The sequence below is a fragment of the Gopherus flavomarginatus genome, chromosome 6, assembly GCF_025201925.1.
Source record: "Gopherus flavomarginatus isolate rGopFla2 chromosome 6, rGopFla2.mat.asm, whole genome shotgun sequence".
NCBI lineage: Eukaryota > Metazoa > Chordata > Testudines > Testudinidae > Gopherus > Gopherus flavomarginatus.
Genome location: NC_066622.1, coordinates 65169881 through 65183511, shown reverse-complemented (window position 1 = coordinate 65183511; position 13631 = coordinate 65169881). Strand labels below are relative to the sequence as shown.

General features: G+C 49.7%; 2 protein-coding genes across 7 annotated transcripts in view; both read left to right on the top strand.

The window, feature by feature from the left end:
- Window positions 1–13631, top strand: part of USP54 (ubiquitin specific peptidase 54) — a 176818-nt gene that overhangs the window by 61149 nt on the left and 102038 nt on the right. For all 6 annotated transcript variants that reach the window (XM_050959964.1, XM_050959968.1, XM_050959966.1 and 3 more), the window contains one exon: window positions 3092–3226. In XM_050959964.1, coding sequence (XP_050815921.1) covers window positions 3092–3226 — 135 coding nt within the window. The remainder of the gene's footprint in view (window positions 1–3091; window positions 3227–13631) is intronic.
- On the top strand, window positions 11529–13254 carry LOC127054282 (zinc finger and SCAN domain-containing protein 29-like). The gene is made up of 2 exons (XM_050960365.1): window positions 11529–11986; window positions 12655–13254. The coding sequence occupies exons 1-2, from the start codon at window positions 11608–11610 to the stop codon at window positions 12783–12785; spliced, it is 510 nt and encodes a 169-aa protein (XP_050816322.1). The 5' UTR covers window positions 11529–11607; the 3' UTR covers window positions 12786–13254.

Below are 13631 nucleotides of genomic sequence, written 5' to 3'. Positions count from 1 at the left end.
TCATGATCTTTCATGTGGTATCATACACAGCATGCTTTTTATGAAATATCGCAAACATACAAATGGTGAATATAGTGGTTACAGGGTGCTACTTTGAGGTCCAGCGTGTCACAGGGGATGAAGGGAATGAGGTGTAATTCGATCTCCTCCGCTCTTTGCAGGAGTAGCATACAGGAACCAGTTTGTTACTATTAACGTAGAGGCTTTGTGTTGCAGTTTTAGTTCCCTAAAAGCACCCAAAATTGCAGGGCTTAGCAAACTTTATTCCAATTCGCCGGCTCATGGAAATGACAATAATACAGGGACCATTAAAAGTAATTAAACTTGGAAAATAAATAAGTTTTAGACAGTCTATTTCCAATGCATGCAGCATCTCAGTGCTAGGGAAAAGCTGCCTATAATTAAAGGCAAGAAGTGGCACAAGAGCCAAGATGATTATAGATCTTCTTTAAAGGTATGCACACAGGAATTAGATCTATGATGATAGTTCGGCAAACAAAGCAACAATCTGGCAACTTCAGGCCTCCTCCGTTCTCCACTTTTATGGCTAGTTTAATAATGCTATTTTTAATTGGGAATGATTGATTTTACTCAGGCCGCTGCCAGCAATTCCGGGACCTAGGGCAGAACAGTCAGTGGGCCCCCACACATGCACAAGCTGCGCCCATGTGGATGCGGTCCACCTGACATTTGGGCGGTGCTGCACCTGTGCTGGCTGGTGCCCAGCAAGTTGCTGGCTGGTGCCCAGTGAGCTACCGGCTATGCTCTGAGCGCGCTTTTCTGACACGGCCAGGGTTTCTACATGCCCGCCCGCTAGGGTTGCCAACTATCTAATCGTGCAAACCCAAAGACCGTTTCCCTGTCTCACCCTTCCCTGAGACCATGCCCCTGTCCTGCCCCTTCTCTGAGTCCCCACACTCACTCCATCCCCCCTACCTCTGTCACTCGCACTCCCCCACCCTCACTCACTTTCACCAGGCTGGGGCTGGGGCTGGGGCAGGGGGGTTGGAGTGCAGGCAGGGGTGCAGGCTCTAGGAGGGAGTATGGGCTCTGGGAGGGAGTCTGGATACAGGAGGGCGTGTGGGGTCAGGCTCTGGGAGCGAGGTTGGGCTCTGGAAGGGAGTTTGGGTGTGGACTCTAAGCTGGGGCAGGGGATTGGGGTGCAGGAGCAGGTCAGGGGATCAGCATTTACCTTGGGTGGCTCCCAAAAGCAACCGACACACGTATCTGGCAGTGGCTCCTAGGTGGTGGAGGGTCCAGGGTGAGTTTCTGCCGACCCCTGCCCAGCCGATACGAGCTGCGGAGTTGGCGCTTGGGGCGGGGACAGTGCTTGGAGACCCCCTCCCCAGGGGCTGTAGGGATGTGCTGGCTTCTTCCGCATGCCCAGGCTCCTGAGCAATGGCTCCCTTTGTCCCCCACCCCACCCCATCAGCAGGCCTGATTTTACTTAACTACTGTTGACTCTTTTCTTGTGAACATAATTGAAAAAGTGAGTTCTTATGAGGGATACAAGTAAAGGGAGCGCTGCAACAACTATGAGGCGCCTCCTAGGGAGTTATCAAAGCTGTGTGAATGGCAGCTTGATGGCAAGTGAAATTCAGTGTTGATAAACTCAGTGTAACCCAGACTGAAAAGAATAATACATACTGGAACTACTTATGCACATTGCTGAGTTCTCAGCACTGACCACTCAGGAAAAAGACCTGAGTGTCATTTGGGCAACTTTAGGAAAGCTGCTGCTGAGTGTGCAGCAAGCAGCAGACAAAAGAAGCAAAAACAAAAGTTAGGCTATGTAAGGAGTGGTATGGAAAAGGATACTAAAAATATTATGCCAAATACTCAGGGTTCAAAGCCAGAAGGGACCACCAAATCATCTAGTCTGTCAGGCCCCCAACACCTGCACACTAAACTCAACAACCCGAAGAAAGGATGTGTTCTCTATATACAAAATAATGAATGGTCTGGAGATAAGCTAGTCACTCCTACTTACTCTGTTATAATGCTAGAACAAGAGGACTTTGAATAAAACTGAAAGGCGGTAAATTTACAACTGACAGAGACATTTTTTGCACAGCACATACCTATCCCTTGGAACTGATAGCCACAAAATATCACCGAAGAATAGAGCTTAGCGGGATTCAAAAAAGGATTGAACATTTTATATGAGTAATGAAAACATGCATAGTTACATAAAACTGGACTTAAAAACACACAAACCTTCAATCTTCAGGCATAAGCCAACCTCTAATGGGATTAGGAAGAAACTTCCCATGTGCATATCATTCCATAATTGCCCACTTAGAGGTTCCTTGCACCTTTCTCTGAATCATCTCATTTTGGCCATTGTCAGCAATGGCATACTGGATTAGAAGGACCACCAGTCTGATCTGGTATGGCCTTTCTTATTAGAGTGGTGGCCTAGTGGACCAGAACCGGGTAGTATTCCATGTCTTATAAGTTGTGTGTGAAGGCATGAGGAGAATTGTGCAAGGAAAGGATGAGTAAAGTTTGAGACTGACATTTGGTGGAGATTGTGGTTTGATGTGATATGAGAAATTAGGAAGGAAATGGAGCCGAGTAACATAAGGGCCTTGAAGATGAAGACAAGAAATTTGAACTTGATGCAGTAAACAAGGTTCTGCAGGTTTGCTCATCTCCCTGCAGGAGGGAACAGAGCAGATTAAGAGATATCAAGGGCTTGTCTACACTTAAAGCACTGCGCCACTGTAGTACTTCAATGTAGACGCTACTGACATTGACAGGAGGGGTTCTCTCGTGGGAATAGGTAATCCACTTCACTGAGAGGCAGTAACTAGCTCAGCAGAAGAATTCTTCCTTGAACCTAGTGCTGTCTACTCAAGGATTTAGGATGGCTTAACAGTGTCACTCAAGTGTGGATTTTACTCACACCTAACTGACATAGTTAAACCAATCAAATTTTCTGTTGTAGACCAAGCTTAAGTGGAGAATTAGATTTAGAAGTTTCTTTCATTTTATGTTTACCTCCCAAAGCTTATTAAACGAGCTGTGAATATGTAATATTTCTATCATAAACATAAAGGTGACATTTCTTTCTCTTTTTCCCCACCAGGGTATCTTCAATCAGTTCCAATGTAGCAGTGAGAAAGTACTGCCCTCTGATGCCCTACGCAGTGCTCTTGCAAAGACCTTTCAGGATGAGCAGCGCTTCCAACTGGGCATCATGGATGATGCTGCTGAATGTTTTGTGAGTATGCTGTTCATGTATCACAGTTATATGGTGGCTGACCAGCTTTGCAGGGGTGTATAGAAAACACCACACTAAGTTATTTTGATTCTGATAGCCACATGTATATAGGGACTGTGTATTATAAAAGAGAGATGGTCCTGAGTCCCAAAGTTTGGAGTGTTCAGGTGTGTGTTTTTGTTGGGAACCATTGCTAATGAGTGAGAAATGGAAACACAGTCCCTCTTCATTTTTGTAACTGAAACTGTGCTCGGTTGTTGCTGATGCTTTCAAATGTTGTTTGGACAAGGCCTACGTAGAGAACTTCTTGGCTTGCAAAATTGAGACAAATTGGGATAGAATGCCCAGAGCTTCAAGAGAGTAACTTTCTTGACCACAGGGGGCAATAGTTTCCTCCTGTGACAACACATAGGCCTGGTCTACACTACGCATTTAAACCGAATTTATCAGCGTTAAACCGATTTAACCCTGCACCCGTCCACACAACGAGGCCCTTTATATCGATATAAAGGGCTCTTTAAACCAATTTATGTACTCCTCCCCTACGAGAGGAGTAGTGCTGAAATCGGTATTGCCATGTCGGATTAGGGTTAGTGTGGCCGCATATCAACAGTATTGGCCTCCGGGCAGTATCCCACCATGCACCATTGTGACCGCTCTGGAAAGCAATCTGAACTCGGATGCACTGGCCAGGTAGACAGGAAAACCCCGCAAACTTTTGAATTTCATTTCCTGTTTGCCAAGCATGGAGCTCTGATCAGCACGGGTGGCGATGCAGTCTCAAATCCAAAAAGAGCTCCAGCATGGACCGTACGGGAGATACTGGATCTAATCACTGTATGGAGAGACAAATCTGTTCTATCACAGCTCCGTTACAGAAGACAAAACAACAAAGCATTTGAAAAAATCTCCAGGCTATGATAGACAGAGGCCACAGCACAGTGCTGTGTGACAAGCGTAAAGGAAAGCCAAAGAATCAAATGGACACTCATGGAGGGAGGGAGGGGGTACTGAGGACTCCAGCTATCCCACAGTCCCCGCAGTCTCCAAAAAGCATTTGCATTCTTGGCTGAGCTCCCAATCCCTGTAGGGTCAAACAAATTGTCTGGGATAGTTCAGGGTATATCCCGTCAATTTACCTCCCCATCCCCGTGAAGGAAAAGGGAAAAAAATAGTTTCTTGACTTTTTTCAATGTCGCCGTATGTCTACAGCGTGCTGCTGGTAGACGCGGTGCTGCGGCACTGAACAGCAGCATCCTCTCCCCTCCCCTCCCCTCCCCTCCCCTCCCCTCCCCGGTGGCAGATGGTACAGTACAAAATGGCTGACAGCCGTTCTCATCATCCTGTGAGTGCTCCTGGCTGGCCTCGGTGAGGTCAGCTGGGGGCGCCTGGGTAAAAATAGCAATGACTCCCGGTCATTCCGGCAGATGGTACAGAACGGCTGATAACCGTCTTCATTATAGCAACTAGGGGCTGAGCTCCATCAGCCCCACCCTTTTCATGTCTAAAGAAAAGATTCTGTATTGTCTGGACTATCATAGCAGCGGGAGGCTGGGCTCCTCTCCCCCACCATCATTTAATGTCCTGCCTGGACTATCATAGCAGCTGGAGGCTGCCGCCCCCTCATTTTATCTCACTAATAAGTCAGTGTTTCTTATTCCTGCATTCTTTATTACTTCATCACACAAATGGAGGAACACTGCAATGGTAGCCCAGGAGGGTTGGGGGAGGAGGAAGCAACTGGTGGGGTTGTTGCAGGGGCATCCCCTAGAATGGCATGCAGCTCATCATTTCTGTGGGATCTGGCACGGAGCGGCTGTGCTCTCTGGTTCTCTGGTATGCTGGTTCTCTAGTACACTTGCCCCATATTCTAGGCAGGACTGACTCTATTTTTAGATAAAAAGTAAAGGAGGGAATGACCCGGGGAGTCATTCCCATTTTTGTCTTTGCGCCCCCAGCCGACCTCAGCGAAGGCCAGCCAGGAGCACCCATGACAGCAGTAGACGGTACAGAATGACTGATAACCGTCATCTCATTGTCAATTTACAATGGCATGGCAGACGGTACAATAAGGATAGTAACTGTCTTTGCTACCTTGCAAAGGCAAATGAATGCTGCTCTGTAGCACTGCATTACCACCTCTGTCAGCAGCATCCAGTACACATACAATGACAGTCACAAAAGACAAAACAGGCTCCATGGTTGCCATGCTATGGCGTCTGCCAGGGCAATCCAGGGAAAATGGGCGCAAAATGATTGTCTGCCGTTGCTTTCATGGAGGAAGGATTGAGTGATGACATTTACCCAGAATCACCTGCGACACTGTTTTTGCACCATCATGCATTGGGATCTCAACCCAGAATTCCAATGGGTGGAGGAGACTGCGGGAACTATGGGATAGCTATGGGATAGCTACCCACAGTGCAACACTCCAGAAATCAACGCTAGCCTCTGTACATGGACGCACACCGTCGAATTATTGTGCTTTGTGTGGCCGCATGCACTTGACTTTATACAATCTGTTTTACAAAACCGGTTTACGTAAAATCGGAATAATCCTGTAGTGTAGACATACCCTTAGTTGTGTTGAGCTTCTTGACAGACATCTGGGCTAGGCATTTAAAGTTGGGATGCTCATGTAACTCTGAGATCAGACTGTCATATAGCAGCTTCAAAGTGTATTTTTAGTTAGCTGCTAATTTGCAGCATTTGAACTGTATGAGAGCACCTATCTTACGAGCCATCCCATTTGAATGGTTCAACCGCCACAAGAGATTCTTATCAGAATGCATTGTAGGCAGTTTGCAAACTTGGCCATAAGGGGGCAGGGTGTGGGCAGGTTTGTATTTCCAACTCAGAAGGAATTTTAAAATAAAATATTAAAAGAACATTACTGAGTTTGCAAAATATGGTAAAGTTATACCAGTGTAAACCAAGGTGTGAATTTAAATTAATGTAATTATACTGGCTTAACCCTTTGTGGACACTCTTTATTCCAGTACAAGAGGGCCTTTTTTTTTTGTTTGCTTTATGTTGCTTCAGAAGATGTTTAAGCTAACAAAAAAAGAGCCACTTCTAGGGTTTGTCTACACTTAAAATGCTGCACTGATGCAGATGCACCGCTGTAGTACTTCAGGAAAGATGCTGCCTACACAGATGGGAGGGCTTCTCCTATTGGCATAGGTACTCCACCTCCCTGAGAGGCGGTAGCCTTCTCTTCGACGTAGTGCTCTCTACACTGGGAGTTAGGTTGGTACAACTGCGTCACTCAGAATTTTGGATTTTCCACACCCCTGTGCAACGTAATTATATGACATAACTTGCTGGTGCAGACTGAGCTTTAGGGCTTGTCTGTACTAAACATTAGACTCACCTACCTACATCACTTAGGCCTTTGAAAAATTACAAGCCTTACATGATATAATTAGGTCGATGTAACCCCCAATATAGATGCAGCTAGGGCTTGGTCTGCATTAGCGAATTAAGTGGTTTTTTGAGTGCTTGCTCGTGTTTATTCCATTCTAGGTGTGTGCGCACCCACGTGCACAGTTCTCAAAGACTTTTGCCTTAGCAGTATCCGTAGGTTCGGCTGTGGCACCCTCTGGAGTGCCTCGCTCATGCATCAGTGTATCAGAAGTTGCCGGTCCTACACCCTCTCAGTTCCTTCTTACCAACCATGATGGTTAGCTGGAGTGCCTCTCTTCCTTGCTTAACAAGTGGTCAGCAGTTTCCTTCTTCACTGTACTTAGTAAGTTAGGGTCCAGTGAGGACTTTTCCCCAGACAGAGCATGCCCCAGTCTCCAGGTTTTAATCCGTGCACTGACTATAATAGGTCTATGCCTGTTAGTGACCCCCATGGCAGCTGTCTGAAGTGCTTGGGGGGATTGCATATAAAATAAGTGTCCCATCTGTAAGAACTTTCATCCCAGGACACAAAAAGAATTCAACATCTGTTTGAGGGCCCTCCTCATGGAGGCTGCTCTCCGCCCAGCCTTGGAGCCTTCTTGGCTGGACTCAACTCCCAGTACTTCAGCACCATTCCCCTTTGCCAGTGCCCAAGAAGAAGTCAAAAAATTGGGACCCAGCACCAAGCAAGAAGGACCAAGGGGCATCAGGTAAAGGACCCTGTTACCAGGGCCCACCCAGGAGCTACACGGGGATATATCCCCTAGGGGACCTCCTACCTCCCCCTTCCCCCGCAAGGGATCCACCACCAACTCTAGGGAGTGGTACGGTACCCAGACTCATGGTGGAGTCAATGCCTTCCCAGCTGTTCCCAGCACCAAGAGCAAAGGACTCTCCCAGTGCAGCCAGCACCACATGCTGCGATGGACCTAGCAAAGGCTCCCTGCAAAGGCATCCATGAAAGCCTCTCAGAAGGCGAGTGAATGTCCCTGGTCTCCAGAGCCAAGGTAAAGCTCTTAGTGGCTGTGCCCCTGTTCTCCGCATCAGCCTAGGTCACCAGTTTGCCGCTTCAGATTACCAGCACTTCGCTCCCGGTCTTCCCTCTCAATGAGACTCACCCAGATGGAGGTGCCGGTCACCATATGGATGACACCGATCATCCTTCCGGCGACCCTATTCACGACATCAGTCGCCGTCGCCTGGACCATGGGAACATTCCCCAACACAGTGCCAATCCACCTACTCCCGGCACCAATCTGCCTATTCAAGGTTCCGTTCACACATGGTGATGGTTAGCCACCAGACTCAGGTGTTAACGGCCCTGCTGTGGTCACCAGAGAAGGATTCCTCTGGCACGGAGAGGGATTTCAGTCCCTCACTGAGACAGCACCATTGTGACTGGACTCCTGAGGCTGTGTCCACCTCTGCGATGCCATCCTGGCAGCAGGGCCAGTGGCCAGCGCAGTGGCCCTAGTGGAGTGCCTGGGGCATGCCAATGCCCCCCTCACACCAATCGCCGATTCAGACAAACATCAGGTGGTACCAGGCTCGGTGCACAAAGCGCAATCGGATGCTGGGGTGGAAGGGCAGGTGCCCACCCCCAGTGGTCCAGCCATCCTTATCCTCTCCAGATGAGGTTCTGGCAGAGCCCTCTCACGATAGCTCACTGGATGATTTTAAGGAGTACCAAGCCCTGCTCTGAAGGTTGACCACAAACTTAGGCCTAGAGGTGGAGGAGATGGCAGAGCAATCGGACACCTTGTTTAATGTGCTCTCCACATCAACCCCCGCTCATGTCACGGTTCCAGTGCACAAAGGGGTCCTAAAGATTTTCTAAAAACCCACTAGCAAACCCTGTCCTCAATTCCACTCACCTTCAAAAGGGCTGAAAAGAAGTATTTCATCCCAGACAAGGGGTTTGAATACTTGTACACCCCCGCCCCCAGGGTCATTGGTCATTTTTGTGGCCTACAAGAAAGACAAGCAAGGGCAATATAATTACACCCTCAAGAATAAGGAGGCCAAGAGACTGGACCTTTTCGGAAGGAAAATTTATTCTTCTTTGAGTGCTTGCTCATGTTGATTCCATTCTGTGTGCCCATGTGCACATTTTTGGAGACTTCTTTGCCTTAGCGGTGTCCATAGGGCTGGCTTTGGCGCCCCCTGGAGTGCCATGCTCATGCGGCGGTATATCAGGCGCTGCTGGCATATACGCCCTCTCAGTTCCTTCTTACTGCCTGTGATGGTTGGTTGGAGCGCCTGGTCTTGCTTAGCAAGAGCATTAGCGGTTCTTCACTGTTCAGATCGTTCTCCTTTGTTATTTAGTCAGTGATTAGTTAGCTGTTAAGTATTGCAATGGTAGTTTAGTAGTTAAACTCCCAGATGGGACTTTGTCCTGGAGCGGGACATGCCCCACTGCCCAGGCTCTAAGCCGTATTTTGACTGCAGCTGGACGAGGCCCATCAGTGACCCTTATGAGTTGTCTGAAGTGCCTGGGGGAGTCCCATCGAAAAGACAGTGCCAGATCTGCAAAAATTTTCGTCCACAAACTCAAAAAGAGCAGGACATTTGCTTAAGGGCCCTACTCATAGAGGCTGCTCTGCGCTTGGCATCAGAGCCCTCGCACTTGGACTCCACATTCGGTACTTCCACGTTGGCATGCAGTGCACTGCCAGCACTGGGATCCATCCGTCACCGTTCCCCCTTGCTGTTACCACAGGCATCACACAAGGGAACTTGCAGCATAGCCTTGTGCCCACAACGAAGGCTCTTGGGGGTACCGCTGTGGTTAGATTCCCTAGCCAAGCCAGGGACCTGCCTCCAACTCCAGGGAGCGGTAGGGGGTCTCGGCCCATTGCAGGGCCAAAGAACAGTTAGGCTGACTGGCACTGCAGACGCCTGGCCACATGACAGGTCCCATCAATACACCAGCTCAGATGACCAAGCCAGTGATGGAACCTTCCCTAAAGGCCATGGAATGCCCTCGGTCTCTGGACCACAGGCGTGGTTCCCCTTCACTATGGCCAAGGACCACGGTCCTGCAACCCTGGTCTCTGGCCAGGAGGCCCAGATCTCTGACACCATGGTCTCCTCTTACAAGACATGGTACTCTGGAGTCGCCACACCGATCCCCGTATTCTTGGTACTGATGGTCCTCCTGTCAGAGATTGCCAAGTTGCCATCGCCTCGCAGGTCTCCTAAGTGTTGGTCCCCTCTATCGCGAGACTGTTCCTGGTCATGGCACCGGTTGCCAAGGCCCTGGTACAGTTCTTCAGGCAGGCACCAGTTCTCGCCTTCCTCGTACTGGTCGCTGACAAGAGTCAGTCAACAGACTCAGGCTTCCATGGCCCCACCCTGGTCACCAGAAAGACCTGCAGCACTGGCATAGGGTCAAAGGCAATGGTCCGCTTAGTGGCAGTATACTGGAACCTGTGAGGGTTGCCTATGAATCCCACTGTACTCCCACCGGTCCTCCTAGGTGGGATCGGACAATCTACCCCCGTCACAGCCAGCACGGTGTCAGAGCAAGGGGCCCAATCTGAAGTGGTGACTCCAAGGGAAGCCCTGGTGACCATGGAGTGGTCCCGGACACACAAGAGGATGCCTCCCAACCTCCAGCAGTGCATTCACCCTCATTGTCCCCAGATGAGGCGGTGGCAGCACCCTCGCAAACTGGTAGCCCCCCTGATGACTTCAGGGAGCACCATGCCCTACCTAAAAGGGTGGTGGCCAGCCTGAATTTGGAGGTTGAGGAGCTAGCTGAGGAGCCCAATGACCTCTTCAATGTCGTCTCCTCTTCTACCCCAGCCTGGGTCGCATTGTCCGTTCACCCAGTAGGTTCTAAAGATAGCCAAGTCAGTGTGTCAGACCCCATCTTCCATTCTGCCCACATCCAAAAAGGCAGAAAAGAAGTACTGTGTCCCCGCAAAGGGGTTTGATTACTTATACATGCACCCTCTTGCAGAGTCCCTGGTCGTGTCTGCCATCAACTAAAGAGACAGTCAGGGACAAATGAGTGGCACCCCCAAATATAAAGACGCCAAGAGGTTAGACTTATTTGGCAGAAAAAAATATTCCACAGCAAGCCTCCAATGTAGAGTCTCTAACCATCAGGACCCACTTGGTGGATACAATTTCAACCTGTGGGATTCCATCAGCAAGTTCAAAGAAATCCCTCATGATCAGGCACAGGAGTTCGCCATCGACCCAGCTACCACTCTGCGGGAGATGGATTACCTACATTGAGGGAAGAGTCCCTCCCATCACTCTAGGCAGTATCTACACTGAAGAGCTACAGCAACACAGCTGTGCAGCTGTAGCATTAAAGTGTAGGCAAGCTCTTGGGTGACAGAAGAGTTCTTCTGCTGATATAGCTACTGCGTCCTGGAGAGGCAGATTTACTATATCAATGGGAAAAACTTCTTTCGGTGTAGGAAGCACCTACAGTATGGTGCTACAGCGGCACAACTGCAGCTCCGTAGCTGTAATGTAGTGTAGGACATGGCTACACTTGTGAGTTAGAGCGCATTAAAGCAGCCCAGTGTGCTCTAACTCATGACGCGTCCACACTGGCAAGGCATGTAAAGCGCTCTGTCTCCATGGCTAGAGCGCTCCTGGTACTCCACCTCGGCGAGTGGAATAACGTTTGATGCGCTCCTGATGGAGCGCCGTGGCTCTGATCGGCCTCCAGAAGTGTCCCACAATGCCTGTTCTAGCCACTCTGGTCATCACTTTGAACTCTACTGCCCTGCCATCAGGTCACCAACCATCAGACCCACCCTTTAAATTCTCTGGGAATTTTGAAAATCCCCTTCCTATTTACTCAGCCAGGCATGGAGTGCTCTGAGCAAATTTTTCCAGGTGACCATGCCTCCACGCCCCAGACAATCCACAGTATTTGGGGGGAGGAAGCTGTCCAGTCCCAGCTGTGCTCCAGCCATAGGAATTACGATACCTTCAGGCAGATATCAAGAGACATGATGGAAAAGGGCCATGACCGGGACACCCTGCAGTGCAGGGTTAAAGTGAAGGAGCTGTGGAATTCCTACCGCAAAGCCCTCGAAGCAAACAGCCGCTCCGGTACTGCCCCCACAACCTGCTGTTTTTACAAAGAACTGGACGCGATACTTGGTGGCGACCCCACCTCCATTCTGAGTACCACCATGAACACTGCAGAGCCCAGTCCAACAAGGCAGGAGGAGGAGGAGCAAAGCGGGAGCGAGTGTGCCGAGGAAGAGGAAGAAACCCCGACATCCCTAGATGCATGCAGCCAGGACCTGTTCTCAAGCCAGGCGGAAGGTAGCCAGTTGCGGTGGCCGGTGCTTGGGGAAGGACCAACACCAAAGGAGGCTCCTGGTAAGCAGCTTTTATTTTGGCAAGGAAGTTATTCGGTGCGGGCTCTTGGGGCGAGGAGGATTAGGGCTGCATGCATGCCTAGATGCGGAATAGGGCGTTGATGTGCTCTCTCATATCGCGGTAATCGGCCTCAGTGATCTCTTCAAAGGTCTGAGCCAGAACTTGGGCAATGTGCTTGCACAGGTTTCGTGGGGCCACTGTGGTCCTTGTCCCAGTAAGGCTAACATGCCCACGCCACTGTGCCGTGAGGGGTGGGGGGGACCATTGTTGCACACATGCAAGCTGCATATGGGCCAGGGCAGAAGCCGCATTGTAGTTGAAGACCCTCCCTTGCTTCCCAGGTCACCCTCAGCTGTGAGATCTCTTCTAGGGCAAACACCTGTGGAAAATGTGGAGACAGTGTTCTGTATAGGGGCCCCCTGCAGCTGTTGGCTCTCCCCAAGGCACAGAAACCCAGAGGACAGTACAGCCATGAAAGAATCAGTCCTCCTTGACCTTGTGCTTACTCACCATTTTGGGGGTCCTGGGGGTTATGTGCGCTTGCTTTGGGACTGAGAAATTATGCTATTGTGTAGACTGTGCTTGCCCTCCTTAAATGCAGGGGGATCATTGCTCTGTCTGGTGTGAACAATGCTGCCTCTGTTAAGTGTTGCATTTTGCCTTTACAGATGCAACCTTGAGATCTCAGCCATCCATGTTATCACCAGCTGAGAGGCTGCAAAGAATCAGGAAGAGGCCACGTCGAAGCAAAGAGGACATGCTGCATGAAGTCATGCAGCAGTCCCTTAATGAAAATTAAAAAGTGCACGTGTGGCGGGAGAGTGAAAAGAGGGTCCGCCAGCAGAATGCGGATTGCTGGCGCCAAAGCAAAGAGCAGCTGATAAGCATCATGGAGTGCCAAGCGGACTCGATCCAGGCGCTCGTAGCCGTGCATGCAGAGCACTACTGCCCCCGCCCCTCCCACAGCTCTTGTCCTAGAACTCTTTCCCTTGTGCCCCCATGTCATCGCCAACCCACTTTCCCCAACATCTGGGTTCTTATCACCACCAGCTGTCTCCAACGCCTGTAGCTTCACCACCCAGCCCTGAAAACTACGACACTTACGCACTGCACTCATCCCCCATCACCATGCAGTATAGCCAGGCTGAAGTGCAGCACTCGTTGCACAGCACTCCAGACAGGAAGGCTGAGTATGATAACAGGACATATGCAAACCTGTGATTGTATCGTTCTGCACCCCAGCCCCTTGCCCTTTGTGTTTCCCAAGCAGTTGTTTCTTTTCAATAAATGCATTTTCTTTTTATTAAATGGATTTTTTTTGCTTTGAAAACATTTTTTTATTATTGCATAATGTAAAAGATACCTTAGCCCAGGAAAGCAACAGGCACTGCAAGTCAGCGTAGCAAACACAGATTCCTGCTAACTTTGGAACCACTGCACTTCACTCCTGTGCAGGGCACCAGACAATACTGTTGGCTTTCAGCCTCAAATTGCTCCCTCAAGGCATCCCTAATCCTTGCAGCCCCGCCCTGGGCCCCTCTAATAGCCCTGCTCTCTGGTTGTTCAGATTCAGCTTCCAGGTGTTGAACATGCCTGAGTGAATCTTTCACCCTTCCCTTCACACATGTTATGGAGGGTACAGCAC

What these genes read in the sequence shown, in the direction of transcription:
- LOC127054282 (XM_050960365.1), top strand. Translation starts at nt 11,608, where the DNA reads ATGATGGAAAAGGGCCATGACCGGGACACCCTGCAGTGCAGGGTTAAA. An exon ending in AACACCAAAGGAGGCTCCTG is followed by an intron (nt 11,987 to 12,654) that starts GTAAGCAGCTTT and finishes TTGCCTTTACAG; the next exon opens with ATGCAACCTTGAGATCTCAG.